General features: G+C 50.5%; 8 protein-coding genes across 8 annotated transcripts; 6 read left to right on the top strand and 2 right to left on the bottom strand.

Moving 5' to 3' along the window:
* Positions 1-472: 472 nt before the first annotated feature.
* Positions 473-2,180, top strand: N7462_001730 (uncharacterized protein; the record flags this gene model as incomplete). Its single annotated transcript, XM_057073456.1, has 2 exons — positions 473-1,468; positions 1,536-2,180. 2 exons carry the CDS (start codon positions 473-475, stop codon positions 2,178-2,180), a joined length of 1,641 nt encoding a protein of 546 aa, XP_056937097.1.
* A 537-nt stretch (positions 2,181-2,717) lies between these two features.
* N7462_001729 (uncharacterized protein) lies at positions 2,718-3,765 on the bottom strand (the record flags this gene model as incomplete). The annotated part of the gene is made up of 2 exons (XM_057073455.1): positions 2,718-3,613; positions 3,678-3,765. 2 exons carry the CDS (start codon positions 3,763-3,765, stop codon positions 2,718-2,720), a joined length of 984 nt encoding a protein of 327 aa, XP_056937096.1.
* A 1,630-nt stretch (positions 3,766-5,395) lies between these two features.
* Positions 5,396-7,225, top strand: N7462_001728 (SD08430p; the record flags this gene model as incomplete). Its single annotated transcript, XM_057073454.1, has 2 exons — positions 5,396-6,786; positions 6,880-7,225. 2 exons carry the CDS (start codon positions 5,396-5,398, stop codon positions 7,223-7,225), a joined length of 1,737 nt encoding a protein of 578 aa, XP_056937095.1.
* Positions 7,226-8,189: 964 nt separating this feature from the next.
* Positions 8,190-8,668, top strand: N7462_001727 (uncharacterized protein; the record flags this gene model as incomplete). The annotated part of the gene is made up of 2 exons (XM_057073453.1): positions 8,190-8,288; positions 8,339-8,668. 2 exons carry the CDS (start codon positions 8,190-8,192, stop codon positions 8,666-8,668), a joined length of 429 nt encoding a protein of 142 aa, XP_056937094.1.
* A 133-nt stretch (positions 8,669-8,801) lies between these two features.
* On the bottom strand, positions 8,802-9,593 carry N7462_001726 (uncharacterized protein; the record flags this gene model as incomplete). The annotated part of the gene is made up of 1 exon (XM_057073452.1): positions 8,802-9,593. The coding sequence occupies one exon, from the start codon at positions 9,591-9,593 to the stop codon at positions 8,802-8,804; it is 792 nt and encodes a 263-aa protein (XP_056937093.1).
* Positions 9,594-10,817: 1,224 nt separating this feature from the next.
* N7462_001725 (uncharacterized protein) lies at positions 10,818-11,770 on the top strand (the record flags this gene model as incomplete). Its single annotated transcript, XM_057073451.1, has 2 exons — positions 10,818-11,305; positions 11,410-11,770. The coding sequence occupies 2 exons, from the start codon at positions 10,818-10,820 to the stop codon at positions 11,768-11,770; spliced, it is 849 nt and encodes a 282-aa protein (XP_056937092.1).
* Positions 11,771-13,535: 1,765 nt separating this feature from the next.
* Positions 13,536-16,523, top strand: N7462_001724 (ankyrin repeat domain-containing protein; the record flags this gene model as incomplete). Its single annotated transcript, XM_057073450.1, has 1 exon — positions 13,536-16,523. The coding sequence occupies one exon, from the start codon at positions 13,536-13,538 to the stop codon at positions 16,521-16,523; it is 2,988 nt and encodes a 995-aa protein (XP_056937091.1).
* A 929-nt stretch (positions 16,524-17,452) lies between these two features.
* On the top strand, positions 17,453-18,124 carry N7462_001723 (Yae1 family protein; the record flags this gene model as incomplete). Its single annotated transcript, XM_057073449.1, has 1 exon — positions 17,453-18,124. The coding sequence occupies one exon, from the start codon at positions 17,453-17,455 to the stop codon at positions 18,122-18,124; it is 672 nt and encodes a 223-aa protein (XP_056937090.1).
* Positions 18,125-20,613: the final 2,489 nt, after the last annotated feature.

Genomic DNA, 20,613 nt, shown 5'->3' with positions numbered 1-20,613 from the left:
CGAGTAATTGGTTCGGAGGCTCCTGTTCGAGTCCGAGTCTCCCGTGGATTGCCTCAGGGCCGCCGCCGCGTGGGTCACCCGGTTTCATGAGACGATGTAATAAGGAGTTCGGGCGGACGCAGATGATCAGATAATCCTTTTCTCTTTCTCTCTCCTTTCCGTGTCTCGGTCAATATCAATAGGGCTGATCGTGGACATCCAGGGGAACTCGCTTGTCCGCCCCTCTCACGAATTCCGGTTTCTTTCCTGCACTTCCTCCAATCCACGACATCCTTCCACCATCCCTTCAACCCCCTCCAAAGGCGGATGCCGTCATTGTGCGCCTCGCTCTCGTCCACCGTGCTCGTGGTGCCGTGGACGAGTCCGTTCTTTTACCCGTGAAGCGCATTCTATCCTCCCCTCTCCCGGTCCATGTGCGCCCGCTGGCTAGGCGCCCTTTGCGATCATTCTCGGTCCTGTACATAGACACATTATGGACGCACACCCGGGTGAGCTCCCCCTCCTGGATGAGGACCAATACCGAGAGCAGGTCTTGGGCATCTCTCTGGAAGCAGAACACGCGCGGGCGCAACGGCTTTCTGATGAGGCGCGCCGGCTGGGCTTGAAATTGCTGGAGATTGAGGCGTCCGCGCCGCTGGCCGCCTCGATTGCTTCTGGAATGGTCGATCTCTCCTCATCAGTCCTCTCGTCGGGCTCCTCAACCGATCGGAATTCCATCTGCGACGGCTCCATCACCCCGTCCCGCGAACCCTCCTCCCCCTCCTCCCCCGCCTCGCCAGCCCCGTCCCCGCTCGACCAGGTCGCGTCGTCGTTGTCGGAGATTACAATCGCCTCGGAGCGCATCAAGCCCGGCAGCACGCGGTCACTGGCCTCCCTATCGACCCGGCCCACTTCATACTGCTCGAGTGAGAGTCGTGCCATCAATGGTGGATATGGACTGGGTAATCATGAGCCGCTCGTGGCATCGCCGCACCGCATGTCCATGCTGAGCATTGCCTCGGTCGACAAGAAGGAAAGGCGGCGCAGCAGCTTGAAGAATGCCATTGGGCGCATCCACTTCCGCAAGAAACGCAGACCGTCCACCGTCGTCCTGCCTCCTCATTCGCAGATCACGGTCTCGAAAGGCGACGGCGGGGGCGTGGAACATGTCTATTTAGAGAGTCGACCCAAACGCCCGGCAACCAGCCATGAAGTATACCCTAATATTGATAGCTCGACACAGTCCCTCTCAAAGCTGGAGTTCCCGCTGGAAACAAAACTGGAGATCCCCATGTTTGATAAAGAGACCCTACAGCGAAGCTTGGAGGACTCAGAATTGGGTGTGATGCGAGAGCGACATCATATGGAGCGGGATCGACACCTCACGTTTCAAGCCACGGCCTTGAGCATCCTCCGACAGAGGCACCAGGCGGCGCTCTCTGAGCGGCAATTGGAAAACCAGCGCTTGGAGGATGCCAAGCAAGAAAAGGTACTCCCCGACATGACGACGTTTATGGTGCCGCCGATTTTGTTGCTAACCAATGCAACCACAATAGAATACCTCTGATGCCATTCGAATGGAAGAGCGTCAACTTGCCGTTGAAATGGAACAGCAGCGCGAATTCGATCGAGCCAAAATGAACTCCCGCACTCGTATCAAACACATGGAAGGATACTTTCGGAACGCCAGTCCCCCGCCTTCGCCTGCGCAACCCGGTCAACGATCCTCCGGTTCCTTCTCCGGAGGTGACACAACTCCGCCGACACGCCGTTTCACAAAGCAACATAAAGAGCAACTCGAACAGCAGTACCATGACCATGAGTCGATGGATGCGCTGCATGAGGCCCGTATCAAAGTCCTGCGCGACAGACAGGAGCTCAGGCTGCAGGAGACCATTGCGCGCTGGGAGCGCGAGCTCAACGACCTGCGCGAACAAAATAGGAAGAAGGTTGTGACTCTGCAGGGGGAGCATCGCAGTGAAGAAACAGCTCTGATCCAAGATCTGGACACGAAAAAGACTGCCTTGCGTCACCGATGGCACCTGGAAGAAGCGATCCTACGCGGCCAACTTGAGGAGCGTTATGGACAACTGTACGGCCCGCTGCCGCCTGTATCATTCAGTGTTACTTCCACCGAGAGTCGCGATCCCGCCATCGGCGGACACGACCCCTCTCCACTTGGACCCGGACGCCAGAAGTGAGGCACTATAAAGCCCTTCTTTCGCGACCACCTACCTGCATTCCACCGTCGAATTTTTACCCTATTAATACCTGCCATCTGCGAGAGCTGCGCAGTTGTTCTTCTCCGTGAGCATCAATCATCGCGTCGATAATTTCCCGTCTTCTTTTCCCTTCAACCTTTGATTCCCCTCTACCTTCATTGTAATCACCTTTTTCTGCCTGTGGATATACTGGGAGATACCCGCTTCCCCTGACCATTCTTACCTTTGAATCATTTGATTTTGTGTTCGATGTCTATACATATCGCATTGCGGCGGCTTTTTTGGGTTTCCAGATGTGCATCGCATTTAACTTGGGGATATTACGGCTCTACTCAATAGATACTTTACTTTGACCATATGCATCTCTGTTACATGGAACACGGTTTAATTGATTAGATATTTAATATCATTTGATTTAGTTACAATTCGGGTATCACTAAAACTGATAGAGGCAAAATATAGACAAAAAATGAACGAAAAAAAAAAAGAAAAACAGGCTCCGCGCTTGACTCCAACCTACAATCCCAAACCCGGGCCACAATCCTTCAATCGCTCCAGCAGCGTCTCGACTCGCCCGCCGGATCCGGTCATCGCATCCTCAGTCTTCTTGTCTCGCCCATTATCCCCGATAACGACAGCTCGCTCAACAATGCCAGCATTCGTTAACTTAAACCGCCCAACACGACCGTCCTCCCATTCCAGCCGCACATACCGCGCCTCAACTGCAGTCTCCGCCACCGAAACAACCCCACCCCGACTCTCAGGCGACAACCGCTCCGACTCGTCTAATTGACTTTCTTCCTCACTCAGCCCTAGCTTCTCCCGTAACAGCTCGACCGCATCGCACCGCAAGTGCCATGCGACAAGGTCCCGCCTCAACTCGCGCACGAAGCCGCGCAAATCCTGCCTTAGAGACCCGGCTTGTCTTTTCTTGCTCGTCACACTTGACCCATCTTCTATATCCGAATCCGTGTCCATCTCATCCTGAGTTCGCTTCCGCAACCCCGGCACGCGCAGGTACACGCTCTCCAGCCTATCCACCGCAATGAACGCCGGAATGGTATGCTTGTGCACGCGCAAGCGCCTTTGCTTATCGCCTGGCTGGCCATCCCGCTTTAAGAGGATGTAGTACGGCTTCGCGAAGCGGCCGCTGCGCACACAGACGTCGATGCGCACCCCGAGGAGCGTGTCCGGTGTTTGAGGGGAGGGGTCTGTGAAGGGAAACGCGGTTGCGCCGAAGGCGATACGGTAGTGATTGGATTGGGCATGATTGCCGGCGGCACGGACGAGGGGAGACACGTCGTCGTGGATCGAGGTAAGGGCCGGGGGCGGCTTGCGGGTAAGCTTTTGGATGGGAGCCGCGGCGAGGAGGCTGGATGCGAGGACGCGTTTGCGCCGTTGAAGATTGGAGACTAGGAAGATGGGTGATTAGTGGGGTCGGCTCTGTTGCTGGGAAGAGAGGGGGGGGGGTCTTACTTTCTGCGCGGATCGAAATGATTTCCGAGTCTAGGTCCAGCCCTTGGGAGACTAGGGATGCGGGGGCATGGTGTGTTAGATGGGCCATGAGGAAGGCAGGAAATACCGGCCCTGCGATTGTCACGTTTGCGTTTGATCTGATTGTTATCTGTAACAGATTCAAGCCGACACTGCGGCAATGGCATGGAACTGGAGTGCAGGTGGAGGATCAACTGGCGGGAGTGTTTGTTTATACGAGGCATGTGACCCTGTTATCCGATCCCTTATCGGAGAGATTAGTCAGAGGCAATCGGACCCACTGCGCTGCTTAAACGGAATCTTCTGTACTCTCTACGCGATCTCGATAACGAACCCGTTCAATAGTGGAAGTTCGGACACTAGATATATTAGATCAAAACAATTATTTCAAACACTGACTAGTTTATGAGCGAAGTTCTATCGAAGAGCTTATCCAGCACTATCAACCGCGCTATCCCCCTTACAGTCCGTACCATGGCCGCCGCCAAAATGACACTGTGAGCCGCACAGGTGAGGGCCTAAGGCATTCCGTTGGCGAGATACTGTAGCGCGAGCATGGCCGCTGCTTGAGGCTGGCAGGGAAGCTTCACGCCTGATCTTGTGAATGAGAAGATGGAATCGGGAGCTTTTCAGCGACCCAAGGAGACAAGTTCCGGCGTTGGACATGCAAATTGTGAGCCTACGCCACTGGAGTCGATAATGAAGTATTTCTAACCGAGCGCCAACCACTGCGCTGTGGGCAATGGAATGAGGTCGAGGGAGTTGTTATTATGGCTCTTTTGCTGGCAATTATTATTACTCTTATCACTATGTGATCCCTTGAGAAAAGTTCCCAATCTCAATATTCGCGCTTCTCTAAAAGCTACTAGCATCAGCGGACCGATGCTGTGACTCCGTAACAAATAGCTCCTGTGGCCGACGGTGGATGAGAGATATCGTGCTTACATTCTGTAAACGAAGGGATCGGTTGACACCAAATTATCCTCATGAAAAATTGAGAAATCTGTCGAACAGACTGGGGTTTATCACAGCCACAACATCGAGTGATACTTGTGTCCAATGCGGGATGCTGGCAGGATCCCCGCTGATCTCATAGTTCGCCCATGCACATGTCCTGGGAACTGAACTCGGGGACATTGTACCACCTCGTCTTCCCTCAGCCACTTTGCTCTGAGTAGCATGAGTCAACCCGAACCATATCCCCTTGGCAACCCACTCAAATCGCCAGAAATCCTTGACGATCTGCTATCTCGAGATGCTTGCTTTGTTCCGCCCACTGTGGGCGGTTAGTGCCTAGGGAGGGTCCTGGAGTGGCTCCGGGGGACCGCAAGAGGCCAGCTTGCCTCTCCGCCCAAATTCCGCGTCCGAAGGGTTCGATCGTCTCCCCCACTGCCTCACGAGGACCGACTCTCCCTTCCAATCAACTTATCCTCCATGCATTGGCCACTCGTTCTTTCTTCTCCGACCGTCACGCACGGAACCTGCTGAACAGGTATCCTCAACCCAACTCTCTCTTGTCCGACCTTCCCTACACGACTCCCTTCGAACTACCCTTGATCCGAAACGTCCACACCCTCTCTCCTTCATAATCCTAATACAATCCAACTTTCTATTGGGAAGATTTGGCGTGTCCTGATCTCGATCACCATCAATCTACTCGCACCCGGGCTGACCCTGGACCCTGTCGCGCTCACTCTTCAATGACACGCAGGAACGCCACCCTCTCCAAACGCCGCTCCAAACCGAGCTTGCAGGTTGCAACCGGCCAGAACGGCCATGCCAACGGCAAGATGAACAACAGTATAGAGATGCGCAAACGCGACACCTCCACCGAATCCTCCTCCGAACGCACGTCCCGCGTTCTACGGAGTCCCAACTTCTCTCTCGATAATGAACCTCCCGTCATCCCACAGACCCCTATCATGACTACCACCAGCTTCCACAACCTGCCCGCCAGTGATCGTCGGAATTTTCTGCTCCTCTGCGTCCTCTATTTCCTGCAAGGCGTTCCCATGGGCCTGGCCACGGGCTCCGTGCCCTTCCTGCTCAAGCCATATTTGTCCTACGGCCAGATCGGCGTGTTCTCACTCGCGTCCTACCCGTATTCGCTCAAGTTGTTTTGGAGCCCTATTGTGGACGCCGTGTGGAGCCCCCGTTTTGGCCGTCGCAAGAGTTGGATCACCCCGATCCAAGTGATTGCCGGGCTGGCCATGATCTATATGGGAACCCGTATTGGTGACATGATGGAGCAGGCCGGCGCCAATGGCGGGGCCGGGGTCTGGAACTTTACATACTGGTGGTTTATGCTGGTCTTTTTCTGCGCAACGCAGGATATTGCCGTTGACGGTTGGGCCATCACCCTGATGTCGCCGCCTAATATTTCCTATGCATCCACTGCCCAGACCGTGGGCTTGACGGCCGGACATTTCTTGTCGTATACGGTTTTCTTGGCGTTCAACTCCAAGGACTTCGCCAACCGGTGGTTCCGAACCACTCCCGGCGAAGGTGGCCTGCTTTCCCTAGGTGGTTACTTGACCTTCTGGGGCTGGACATATCTGATCGTGACGCTGTGTCTAGCGGTCTTGAAGAAAGAAGACCGCACCAAGGAGCGTGACAGCATCCTTGATGTCTACAAGAGCATGTGGAGTGTTCTAAAGCTGAAAAATATTCAGACTATCATTCTCATTCACCTCATCGCCAAGATTGGCTTTCAAGCAAATGATGGCGTCACCAGCCTGAAGCTCCTAGACAAGGGCTTCGGACAAGACAACATGGCGTTGGTCGTATTGATCGACTTCCCCTTTGAGATCATGCTGGGCTACTATGCTGGCAAGTGGTCGACCGAGTACACTCCGATGCGGCTCTGGGGCTGGGCCTTTGTCGGCCGGTTGGCGGCCGCAGTGCTGGCTCAGCTGACTGTGATGATATATCCCAGTGGCTCGGAGGTGCCGTTTTGGTATCTGATCGCCGTCATCTTAGAACATGTGGTCTCAACCTTCATGAACACTGTCATGTTCGTTGCCATCTCTGCCTTCCACGCGCGTATTGCCGACCCCGCAATTGGCGGGACCTATATGACTCTTCTTGCAACGTGAGTTTCTCCCCTTTCCCCCACACTTGCAGCCCTTCTGAGCAGGATTGCCTCCTACAAATTTTATGCTCGTATCTAACCTTTTGCTTCCAGTGTGTCTAATTTGGGCGGCACGTTCCCTCGCTTCTTTATTCTCAAGCTCGTTGACCTCCTCACCGAGGCGACTTGCTTCCCACCAACCACACCACCTCCTGTGGACCAGCTCAAGGACGCCCTCGTTACATCCTCCTTCTCGTGTGCCCTGGAACCCGAGAAGAACCGTTGTGTGAACGGTGGCGGCACCTGCGTCGTTGGCCGCGACGGCTACTACATCACCAACATCATCTGCGTGCTGATCGGCGCCATCACCTTCGTCATGTTCATCAAGCCTGCCGCCACCAAGCTCCAGAACCTACCGCTGCGAGCTTGGCGGCTGACATCAGGTCCCCAACGCGAGTGACAATAGGAACTAACATTCGTGTTCACGGGTACTGTAATTTTGTACTCTCGACATGGCCCTGTACTTTTATACTCGATGGGCAAGATATAGTTTAGCTCCCATCAGAATGAATGACTCCCCGAACCCAAAACAATCAAAATAATGAAAAAATCCGCTTAATTCCTATTAAAACCTCTAAATATTCAATATTCACTCTGTAACCAACATCTAGCGATGCTTATCCACCACGAATCGCCATTTAGAGCATATTTATTTAGTGTTTGTCACATTTCGCATTTGGCTTCTCATTCTGCTCTTCTTCGACACTTTCCAATCATCCCGTCTCTGCTACATGCAATATCCGGATATTCAGCATTGCTCGTGTCTGCATCGACCCCAGCCCCAAACCCGCCTCGCGCACATCTCATCTAATCCCCCATTCGCCATGTTCCTGGCTCCAGGTCAACTTGCCCACCCTCGCATCCAATCAATGACGCCACGCTGCGATCTGACAAGTTTTGCCAAAAGGGTCTCGCATGCAGCTTCCAGGGACCCAGATGGTTCTGCCCAATCGCCGCGCGCCGCGCCTGCTCGGCTTCCCCGTCGCCAAGAGTGCTTCATGCAGACCCCTCTTCGCTGCTGGAAACGGGACCTAAATGTTACCGTCCACGAGATTGCTTAAGTGCATGCGAGCCGGGAAATCGCACCGTGAGGTCTAGGCCTGGGACTAGCATCCGAGTCTGCTTTTTCTGTGTGCTTGCAGAGGGTCCTGTCGACGGGGGACCTGCGGGTGCTCAGCTCGAGTATATAAAGAGGATGGGAATTGCTTTTTTTTTTTTTTCCTTTTCGTCGCGCGGGTTTCAAATTGTTTTTATTCCCTTTCCACAGTCTTTATATTGAGCTCAGATTCCGAAACTTCGCTTTGGTAGTCTCCTCGTTAATTGATAATCTCCCCATCCCACACTTTCTCTCTCCCGCCGTAAGAATGCGGCCATCCAATATACTCCCGACCGTCCTCGCCCTCGTGGCAACAGGCGTTTCAGCCGTGCCGCACGTTAAGCGCGAGCTGCTCGCCTATCGAAGCGTACGTCCAGTTTGCTCTATCCTCTGATCCCAATGCTAACCAGTAATCAGTGGGATCTACGACTTCTCAGCGTCGCCATCCCCACCTGCGACGTCGACACCTCAAACCTCGATTATAGCATCTTGCATCGGTATGGTGCGTTCAATCGAGACTGCGAAGCATTAGATACAACGGAGTACAACGCTACAAACGTCAAAAGCTTGTCCTGGAAGAGCCCCAGCGAGGATGACTGGCACGACCTCTGCATGTGGAGCACAGCCGACTGCTCCGGCGGGGCGGCGAGTCTTCTGGGAAGCATTACGAGTAGCTGGGAGATGTGCTATCCATACAATGGCTGGGTTGGATTCACCGTGGTGGACCACGGCGCGTCCTGTGTTTAGGGTGGCATGGTTACAAGGAAAGAAGAAATGTGTGTCGGTGCTTATAATTAGGTCAGAATCATGATCTCAATCATAAATATCTTAATCGTTCGCAGCAATATCCTCCAAAGCTACGACTTGGCCTGTAGAACCCTCATTGTCGGCTCGTCTGATAGTCTTGCAGCACCTCCCGGACCGCGGTATCAAGTATGAGTCGCGCATACCCAGCATGAAGCCTCATTACCCACATCGGGATGATCTTCTGTCCGTCAGGCCCTTCGCTCTCGATAATCTCATAGTCATGCGCAGATGCAAACCGCACATCCACAAAATCACACTGTCCATCTACAGTATATGGCCGCGACACGCTCATCTCATGCCGTCCGCCAGACATCAGTCGCCACGGATACCCCCAGCGCGCGATCTTCTCAAAGAACAGCCGTGGCTCATCAGACATGATCCAGGAGATTAGTAACCCATAGCCCTCCCGGTCTATGCCCGGAGCCTGTTGCGTGGTAGCGACGCCGTGAAGTAATTTCTGCGGGCTCCTTGAATCGGCTGCGAACCCGTCGTCTCCCACGTCACCAGGCTGGTACTTGCCAGTCGTCAGAAAACCGATAACCGATGCTTCAGTGCTTAGAATACGGCCACCAAGGATAGACCGAGCCCATATGTTCTCCAATGATGTTTGAGTGTCCCGGTCCGTGCAGCGTGCTCGCACCTTGAGGGCTGCGACAGGTATCCGCGCCGCAAAGATGTCGGTGTATGCGACGCGCTGTTGGTTCGGTATATGTGGTCTGGTGAGGTCGGCACTTGTGACGCTATGTGGTGATAGATTTGGATATTTTTCTTCTAGATAGGAGAGCCCGCAGTGCACGCCGTAAGCTGTAGCGGCGGTGGCTAGTGTGGTATAGCCGACCACACGACTAGCAAGGCGCCTGGCCATGGAGGAATAGTTGGCTAGAAGAAACACTAGAAGAAGTAGCTAGAAGAAACAGACTTGAGGATCCGGAATTTTGATCTGTTCGTATTTAAATAGGACTTTGGTCTGGGAAAACTCGGGTGGGAGAAGAAGCACCAAAGTTGGTCAGCTGTGAGGCTCAAAATAGTCCGAGCCCGATGACCCACCTATGATCCAAGTTCTCATCAACCGTTTACATTGAAAAGCATCTGTATGCGGAACACGTAAATTCAGTGGTAGAGAAGGTCTAAATGGATGAAATGCCATTTTGTTTAATCAATGACAGATATATCTGGGTTTTCTATATACGGGGAATCGGGCACTCATCCAAATGGTCCATGATCGAATCGAACGGTATTGGACGGGATAAAACGAAAATCGGGGGCCGTTTGACACCGCTGTGCCGCGGACCAAGTCCATATAGATTAAGAGCAAATTTGAAGTAATATATCCAGATCTTTCAAACTGATATTGGTAATGCGGTTGGTGTAGGGTTAGTCTCGTCATAATCCAGATCTATGGGCGTGAGATGAATAGACAGACCATCTGTTCGGCTGCGACAGGTGACTGGTCAATGGACCGAGCTTGATAGAGTTAGTCTGATGGGGGAAAGCCTTCACAGTGAGAAAATGCTGAAATTTTTCTTTTTCTTCACTTAAATTTTGATATCGGTTCTCCGTCCTATCGGGCTCACCCTATGTCTTTCGATAGAATAACCTAACCTTTAACTTGAAATGAAATTGTTTCTGGATAATGATACTGAAAAACTGCATCACTATCCCACTGGCAATTTATACCAAGAGTGGTTTGATCACTAAAGTTTCCTTAGGGATAATGAACTTATAGTTGCCATCCAACGATTTGATCGAGGTCTAGTATCCTGAGGTCAGCCTCGAGAGGATCGGGATTGCGACCCCCAGTGCGGGGTCTCTTCTAAAGCGCACACCGGTCGACTGACTAAGTAACACCTTAGGAGGCAATAGCCCAATAGGAATCACTTTGAAATGGTCCAGAGCATGAAAATCCTCTAATTTGATCCTGGAGTTCATTTAGAGTGCGGTGATTACCTTTCGAACGCCTTTCCTGTAGAAATCTGACTCACAGTGATCACATCTTCTTGGTGCGTCTGGTTTCACCGTGTTAATTGCACATCATAGACGACAAGAAAAGGGGAAAAAAGGAAAAAGGAAGCTATTTGGACCCAAAAATATGGCAGAATCACAGAAGGCACAGTATACCATCTATTCCTCGCCATTCTCCCTGTATTCGATGATGGCCCGCCACACCCTTCAACTCGGGCCGGCAACTCATGGTGCGCGGCCACCGCAGAATATTACGCTAAGCTTCGTCAATCATCGCAAGAACGAGAATCTGAGAGAGGAATACCTGCTCAAAGTGAATCCCAAGGGCCAGGTCCCTGCAATGACCGGAAATGTCCTTGAGCGACCACTGACAGACAGCCTCTCTATCTCGATCTACATGGCTGAGAAACACTACCCCGCTATGCTACCGGTGCAACACGCTGCCGTCATCAAAGATCTTCTTCGGAGATTACATGCTGTTCGCGGTCCAGCCTTCAGCAACAAGAATCCCACGACAGACATGATGAAACATAACCCTTCGCCGGCAGTGGATATACTTAAGAGGACTGATCTAAGCCCTGAGTATCGCACAGCTCTGAACTTCAAAGTGGAATAGTATGTCATGCCCCCTTGACTACTTTGATCTATAGCGGATATCTCTTATTTCTATTGCTGCGGAACGTCAACTGCTCCCTAAGCTGACTTCTTTCTCAACTAAGCCACAACAAAAACTACGGTATTGCCTTCCAACCAGCTATCATCACCAAGGTTCATACAGATCTGCGTGATATTTTTCATGAGATAATAGAGCACCGCAGGAAAAACGGCGCTTCTGACACCGAGGGAGACTGGACATTTGGCGCCCTAGTGGGCCCTACCGTACTCGATAGTCATCTTCTTCCCCTTGTGTTGCGTTGCATCGAGGCTGGTAACGCCGATATTGTCCCTCAGGAACTCCAGGTCTGGGCAGATGTGAACGTAAAAAGTCCAGCGTGGCAAAAGGTTATGCATGGTCGGCCAACAGTGTGGGATCCTTCAATGGGGCCCGTTGAAGAGATGCAAGATATGATGTTCCTCTGATATCTAATGATCTTGAATTGGTTAAAACAGTTAACAAATAGTTTAAATAGATCATGAGGATTCATGTCTACATGGGTGAATGGTATTGTTTTCTACCAGGCTCGGCATTGATATGGACTCATCCCTGAAAAGAGATGGCTCTGCATGGTTTCATTATCCGGCAACTATACGGGAACAGGCCTATGGAAGGTCCTATCCAGTGATAATACACGCATCGGCTAGAATTATGAACCGTCCGTTGTAAATTATTCCCTGACAAATCGCATGAAGGTCTGCACGTGATGAACTTGCTGACCTTCGCATGCGGGGAATACGAACTCGTGCTGAACTCATGTCACTCGGCACAGATCTAGTCCGGAAGGACCCATCTGGCTTTTCACACAAGTAGTCATGGCAGGCATTCCTCGTTCGGGTTTAACACTCCTCTCTCCCACCTCGGACGACAGTGGTCATAACCAAGAGCCTCCTATTGCAAAGTATGTACATGTAAAATTGCGGCATGCGGTCCTCTTGGGTGAGAAACAGAGGTGAGACTAAAGTATTATCAGTGTGATATTTGTCCATGGTCTCCGCGGCCACCCCCGTGGCACTTGGGAATATACAAGTTCGACTGAGAGCAAATCGTCTAACTCGGACGAGTCCAAGCATATCAAAAAGTCATTCTGGCGTCGGTTGCACAGTTCATCATCCAAGAATAAATCAAAAATCTATGCAGAGGTTGCAACTAGCTCAGCTGTCCCACCTCAGAATCTATCTAATCACTCGAGCTCGGTGTTCTGGCCAGCCGAATTTCTTCCCACTATCGTGCCCCAAGCAAACATCTTCACTTATGGCTACATTATCGAGGGGTTATTTCTATCGAACAACAGAAACAGTATCATACAGCACGCAAACGATATGATGATTAAATTGGAACGAGGTCTTAAGAATGACGTATGTAAATTTCTTTCCAATCGTATTTCCTGTGCAGAGCTCAGCATCGCTAATCGAACAAAGTTGCCCATAGTATTCATCGCTCATAGTCTTGGAGGAATCATTGTTAAGGCGGTGAGTTTAATAAGTATCATCACTGGGGTTCTCCAAGCTCATTGGGTTCGGAAAGGCAATGCAGCGGTGCAAGACCAACCTCGAAGCCAGATATACGAAATTGCTGTTACGTGTTTATGCGATTATTTTTTGCGGAACACCCCATCGAGGATCCGATGCGGCTGCATGGGGAAAACTAGCGGCAAATATTGTGACTGTAGCTTTGCAAAGCGCCAATGATGGACTTCTGGGAGATCTTCAAGTAGACTCACAGATTTTGGACTTGATACAGGAGGACTTCTTACGGATACTTCATGGAGACCTCATCAGAGTGCATTCGTTTCAAGAAAGCCGTGGACTTGCAGGAATCAAGGGATTTAGTGGAAAGGTAAATCGTAGTTACAATGTCTTTACACACTACGTATCGCTGATTGAGGATGCAGGTAGTGAATGACTTTTCCTCCCGGTTGGGATATGGTTTGGAGACAACGGAGACGATTGACGCCAATCACATGGATATGGTCCGTATGGCCGGTTTTCGCGAAATTTCGGAAGTTGTCAAGGGCTACATCGATGATATCCAAGAAAGGAGTGAACTAGAATGTGCGTGAATGGTATTTTATATACTTCTCTACTTTTCATCAAACCAGCTTGTCACTGGAGAAAACTGATCTCGCTCGATGCTTTTTCAGCAACTACTTCCGCCGATGAGCCTTACATCTATCTAGACCGGTTCTACATGCTTGATTACAAAAGCTTTCTTTTTCGAGTTCCCAAAAGACACCAAAACACTTGCTCTTGGGTGATAGATAACCCATCGTTTTTGGAATGGAGGGACGGTAAGACTAGCAATGCATTTTGGCTGCACGGCTATCCAGGCCTGGGAAAATCAGTGGTTGCCAAGTTTGTTCTGGAAACATTGAGTGAATATGCTAGCTCAGGTCAATTCACGGGCTCTTCCAAGCCCTTGGTTTGCTATTTTTTCTGCTCCGATACGGATGATCGAGCCAAATGTCCCCGAAATCTTGTCGCCTCTATCATCTATCAGCTTCTATACGAAGATCCTCAGTTGGCGAAAGGTTTAAAGAAAAAATACACAACAATCACCGATGAATTTACGAGATCAGTTTGGGAACTATGGAATGTTCTTGGTCTAGTGCTGGCAGATCTACGCTCTCGTCCCCTTTACATTGTGATTGACGCCCTTGATGAGCTTGAGAAACCTTCATGGAGAACGTTTCTGGAAGAGCTCCGAGACACCATTACACCATCAATGAGAAATATCCGGTTATTCATTACAAGCAGGACAGAGCCTGATATAGAAAAAATCGTCTCTAGCTGGAATGCTGTGAACCTGACTATTAATGACTCTTCAGGAAATCGAAGTGGTCTTTCAATTTTCCTCCGGGATGTCGTCCACGACTATGCGGCGGAAAATTCTTTTGATAAAGAAATCACCCGCACGATCTGCGAAGAGCTCGTTACTCGTGCAGATGGAATGTTTCTATGGGCTTCTCTTGCTTGGGAGCATTTCAAGGACGGCGTTGGGTCTTGGAAGATAACTGTTCTGCGCCAAAAGCTCGAGGAACTACAACAGCTTCCACCAGGGATGGAAAATCTCTATTTCCGCTTGCTAAGCACCGTGGACAAACGAGTTCAGTGGGAACTTATCCACATTCTCCATTGGCTAGTAGCCGCCCGGCGACCTCTTTCAATTGCGGAAATATCAGTGGCTCTAGCCTTAAAGGAGGAGCCTGAAAAGGTTCAAGACATGGATGTGAGGGTCTCACTTCGAGCTTTTCTTAAACGAACATGTCCGCATATGATTCGAATAGATCAAGCGGGCATGCTTACTGTTGTCCATCAATCTTTCAAGGATTTCTTGCTACAAGTACGCTATATTAACCAGAAGGAGCCTAACCCGTTTCACATCAATATTATCCAAGCAAACCGCCAGCTTGGCAGGGATTGTATGGTATATGTTGGCCTGGAAGAATTGGCCCAAGATAAAGAAGAGATCTGGGTTTTCCTTGATAATACTAATGTGCGCCACCCAAATCCTGCTTTTTTGGAGAAATACATCTTTCTGGACTACGCATCATTGTTCTGGTCATCGCATATCAAAGGCGTGGACGATGACCTCCCGTTTTATCGAAATTTTTTGCGAGTAGTGGGGAATAAGAAAAGCTACCAGGCATTGTGTTTCTCAAGACATATCCATTCAGCAGAAGACTTGCCATTATTCACCGCAGGCAAGGCTGACTTGTTCGGTTTAATGCGACGCTTGGTCGAAGATGGACACGACATTAATGCATTGAATAGAGAATCCTCCATAGTTCACCTATGGGGCTGTGATTTAACTACTTCTCGACTCCGAGTTCTCCTTGAACTCGGGGCAGATATGAACGCTGTCAACTCCCTCGGATATACGTTCTTGACAAATCTTTCTCGGCTAGGTCGTGCGAACGATCTCAGAGAAATACTGAAATATCCTGAATTTGATGTCAATGCAGGTGGCAGTCAGAGAATGACACCTCTCCATGCGGCTGTAATTCACAAGCCTCAAAAAGCCCAGGAACTACTAGATGCATTGATGACACGGCCAGAGCTTGATTTTGACTCGGAAGACTCAAGCGGCCGTACCCCATTGACCTTCGCTATTCATTGGGGAAAGGAAGCAATTGCAAAAACTTTGCTAAAAAATCCGAAAGTTGACATTGCGAAGGCCAGGATGCAGGGCGAAAGTCCACTGATCAATGCAACATGCCAATGCTGGACGGAAATCGTGCTCTCAATTCTCAATCGTTTGGATAACATCGATGGTTTCTGTGACTCAAGCGGGAGGACTATTCTCCATTGGACGATTATTGTTGGCATGGATGATGCTTTGAAGCTGGCTTTGACAAAGGATTGCTCCATTCTTGAGGCCTCTGATAATCGGGGTATGACAGCTCTTCATTACTCAGCTCATGAAGGGCAGTATCATGCAACGGAGCTTTTGATATCTCAAGGCGCTCGCCCTAGGGGTCGAACTACCTTTGGTGAAACTGTCCTTCATCTAGCTGCTGCGCGGGGTCATGAACGGATTCTGCGACTTCTTCTCAAGAATACTGAAGATCCTTCTATTATCAACGAAAAGGATTTGATGGGATGGACAGTAGCGCATCGTGCTATAATATCAGGGAATGAGGATTTAGTAAAATACCTTGTTGCGCTGGAAATTGTCGATTGGACCAAGGTTGACAGGCATGGTCGAACACCCCTCGCATTTGCTGCAGCTTTTGCTCCATTGTCAATTCTCCAGATTGTGCTGGGTGCGAGAAAGCAGGCCAATGGCATTTGCTTCATAGATGCCTTTGGGAATACGCTCTTGCATCTAGCAGCCAGTGGCAACAATGAGTCCACGCTACCATTCATCCTTGAGAGACTTTTGGACAAGGGCAACCAGCCTAACAAGTGGGGTAAAACAGTGTTAGACCTGATCCCTTTGACATCACCTGCGCGAGAAACATTAGTAAAGGCCGGACTACGACATTCAAAACAGTTCTCTGAGAGAGTTGCCACGTCTTTGTCCAAGAAAGAGGTCAGAGAGGAATCTCCCGACCGTTCGGATTGGCAACTTCAGGTTTTGCCTCCTGACTATGAATCAGAAGAGAATTACGGGGACAATCAACCTGATATTCAATTGAGCGAGACTCCACAATGGATTGAACCCGTAATAACTTGACGATAAGAGTGGTTTCTCGTCACTGATCAACAAAGATTGTGTATGTATTATGAGTGTTAGCAATCGATTTCATGGGTAAAAAGACTTTTGCATAGGGGACTTCCAAGAGCCAAGCCCTATAGCGGGCACACCAATCAAAGACGAGATGAATGTTTCATCTTATCGGCAGAGCAAAATGTGGCCCGTTTGATCATTTTGAATTCTGGCCATTCTCTCGCTGCGAGACCAGGTCTTTTGTGCTAGAGAAATGTGAGTGAATCTCTAATCCTGACCATTCGACACGAGCGTTCCCCATAGGGAAGCGTGTGAAAGGATTCGCCCTGGTGCTATGAAATTGCTATGAACGTGTCAATTCCAGGACAGCACCCCTACTAATCGGCAATTGGCCTTAGATAGAAGTGAAAAGGATCCATCTTTTCTTTAGACGGGCACCTTTGCCATTCGTCTCTTTCAACGCAAGGCAGAATCCCTTTTAATCCGTTCGACACCTGATTTAAAGATCATATAGTTCAACTTTCGGAGCTTCATAATGCATATTTTGAGCTAATCACACCCATATAAAAATAGACAATTCGTAGAGCATTTATATTATATGATCAAAACATGATCAGCAAATTATACGTTAAGTATTTTGTAGCCATTTTGAGAGTATCGATAACGATGCTAGTGAGGCTGAGCCGAGTCAACCTAGCAAAACGGCACCGGTGGATCCAAATCCGCATATCGCAACTTTTTTTTTCTTATCGCTCCCCCCACCACGTCATCCCACATCCATCTACTGAAATCCTCGCGAGGCACAGGCCTGGCTCTGAATCGCTTACACAAGGTTCAAGTTCAGTAATCTACAACCTCCAGTGCAGGTAATGCCCGCTTCGATACATACCGACTCCAGTTCCGCGCCTTCAGCTCCGCCATCCCCCGCCACAACCATGACCTCCACGCACTCTACCGACGCACCACCCCCGCCAGTCGACAACTCACTCGACGACATCTTCGGCTCCTCACCGCCCCAAGAGGCCAGGGCGCCCGCCTTATCCCATCAGATGGATGCAGCATCATCCACCGAGCCCTCCGATCTGCCCTCACTGCGCCGCCAGCATGTAACCGCGGGGTACCGGGACGGCGTGTCGACCTCCAAGGGCGAACACGTCCAGCGCGGCTTCGATGCCGGGTTCCCAGTGGGTGCGCAGCTAGGCATGCGCGCGGGCACAGTGCTTGGGATTCTAGAGGGCATTGCACGCGGGCTTGAGGACCGCGGCGTCGTGAAGAAGCCTGCTGCGCGGGGCTCTGCGCGGACAGACGAGAGGAACGCAGAAGCTGAAGCAACACGCCGGCAGGTGCGGGAGCAAGTGCTCCGTCTCTATCAAGAGGCGACTGCGGCGCTGGATGTGCAGGCTGTGTTTACAGGGATAGGGGCAGGGGTTGATGCAGAGGCAGGGGAGCTGGCGGAGACGCAACTTGGGAAGAAGGGCGATGTAGCGGTGGCGCGGTGGGAAGAGAGAGTTGCGGTGCCGCAATGGGAGGAGAATATGGAAAAATTGGAGATGAAGGAGAGCCAGGTATCGAAGGAGGGCGACAAGGGCGTCGAAGAGCGGAGTTGAAAGGGTTGCCAGCGCCTTTTGTGGGGCTTTTGTTCTGGGCCTCCGGCTACGAGCCTACCCTGTTCCAGATAGCTGTCAGCGGCCTTGTTTACTTCGCAATTTGTCCAGAAGTTCGCGGGCAGCTACTGGGTTCCCCGGGGAGAGGTTTCAGTCTGCAGATCGGGTCATGCAGTCTGCACCGGCCCCGCTGGCCGTCCCGCGCTGCTGCACGATGGCCCTTGATCGAGCAGAAACCCAGAGACCTGGACAGCATCGCAGCCGCTGCAAGGCAGACGCAGCCAGCGGAAGGCCGGTCCGGGACGCACAGGGTCGACTGGGCAAAACGGCCTTGTTTCTCCGAGACACATGGTGGAGCACACGACTCCTTTATTGTGCAGGGGGAGACTTGATTATTGTTTATCCACGTCCCAGACCGGCCGTGGGAGGGAGCCGTGAGAAGGGGAGCATAGCATGGTTAAGTAGAGCGAGTTGACGAGGGTGACTATGGGAGCCAGTCACTCAGATACCAACGGAGGGGCGCCGTCAGCACGATCTATCACGTCGCCACAGATCCACTCGCGGCGAGGCCATCGTGTTCGCGCGAGGGCACACTGGCTAGCTTCTCGGCTATCCGCTATTGTTTGTCTATCCGATATCGGGATACCCGCATCATTGGTGGATCTAGACGCGAGAGCAAACTCCGCTAGATCTGAGACCACCAACCCGTCGAGGCTCAGGGAACTCTAGAGGAAGGCGAGCGGGCCCTTGGGCACCTTACGTGTCGCAGACCGGAGGCTTTGATGGAAGGGATTCGGGTCTCTAGCCAATATGAATCAAAATTGAATGTGTTTTTTAACCTTCTTTTCTATTATTTTTTTTTCTTGTCCGCGATCTACTTGGGCTAGGTTGTTGAGGAGTCGAAATAGATGAGAATTTGATATAGACGAGTATACATGGCGATAGCTTATAGCGGGAGATGATATCATATCAAATTGGTGGCTTATTCATGCTAAAAATATTCCAAATGGCCACGTCAAAGGCTGAGCTCATGAAGTAAGTCTCGACCGAACCAATCGAGACCTAAAAAAAGTACTGTGTGGCGGAGACAGGCGTTGATGGTCCTATGCAAGGGGGGCCGTTAGTGAGAACCCGGTTTCAAATCGGAGGAGGCACTGCAATAATATTTCGCTGGGTCCATTGGGACTTTGGAATTAAAACAGTCGTCACTGACTTAAGAATATGCTCTGCATTTATGTTAAAAAAAAAAACAGGCTATCTCTTGATGTACAACAAGAGCATACGTTGTTTCTAAAAGCTGCACCGAGAAGCCGAAAAATACAATGCTTGATAGTAAATTAAGAGCAGAAGGGATTTACAGAGCCATATGATGAATATGTCCAGGCAGAAGAGCACAGGAAGAAAATTTGTGCGCCGAGAGGGCGCAGATCTCAAGACTCGAGCTAACGGAATCCTCTTTGGTGCGCCGGTTGTAGGGACAAAGTACCTGGCGCGCCCTCGATGATCACATTCCGGGGGTGATACGTACCCATGTATTTTTTTTTCCAACCCAGTGGGTTCCCAGTACCAGGGATCACACCTTGGCCTCGACATTATACATATGCATGGTACCTCCAGGGACCAGGGTAGCTGCGAGTACAGTACTATATGGGGCTAGAGATGCATGTGTCGGATCCAGCTAGAAAATGCCGCGGAGATTTAACTCAGACATACACCCAATAATAAGTGGAATATTGCCTATGCGGTGGGCGAGACAATGCCCTATTGTAGATGCGGCGAAGGCGCCCATATTGACCAGACCCCGTGCATACGGATTTTGGCATCGAAGCCAAAAAGAAGAGACCGAGTGAAACAATGGGCCAGAGAAATCTGCGTCGTATTGATGAATGCCGTTGTAGTTGCAACCGGGGAGGACCGAGGTAGGGCTGATCGGAGTTCTAGCATTCCAGGATAACTTGATAGGATCACCTAGACAACAAGGTTTCAGAGTATGGGAGAAGGTGGGGGTTCATCATTGTTCATTGCATTTCAAAAATAGTGAAGTAAATTGTGCCTATAGAGGCATAGACCCATGAAGTAAATAGAATATGCTTTTGTGTTCTCCAATGTAGTAAAATCGAAAATGCAGTCCTGGGCCGGATTCGTATACCCCGTACATCATAGTGCTTTAAGTCATTATGGTAGTTTCAGACAGACATGAAAAGAGAAGTAGTTCTGGTTGAGACAAGGAAAAGAGAAGTAACATGATGGATATCAAAGCAGGTCAATTCGGTACAGGCATTACGGAAGACCTCACCAAAGGTGGCAGCAGATGAATGATGGTACAGCAGAGCCAAATGGGTGCACAATAAAGGAAATGGCAAGGCCGTTCAGTACGAATTCTCATCGGAAACCTTGCAATGAAAAAAAGAGTGAAAATTAAGGAAAGTGGAAGCCCGGAAGGGGCAGACAAGGAAATAATGGCCGTTCAGACATAGCTGCCGGCATCAGGT

The sequence above is a fragment of the Penicillium macrosclerotiorum genome (genome assembly GCF_028827735.1).
Source record: "Penicillium macrosclerotiorum strain IBT 26536 chromosome Unknown utg000002l_segment0_segment0, whole genome shotgun sequence".
NCBI classification, from domain to species: domain Eukaryota; kingdom Fungi; phylum Ascomycota; class Eurotiomycetes; order Eurotiales; family Aspergillaceae; genus Penicillium; species Penicillium macrosclerotiorum.
This window is presented reverse-complemented; position numbering and strand designations above follow the sequence as displayed.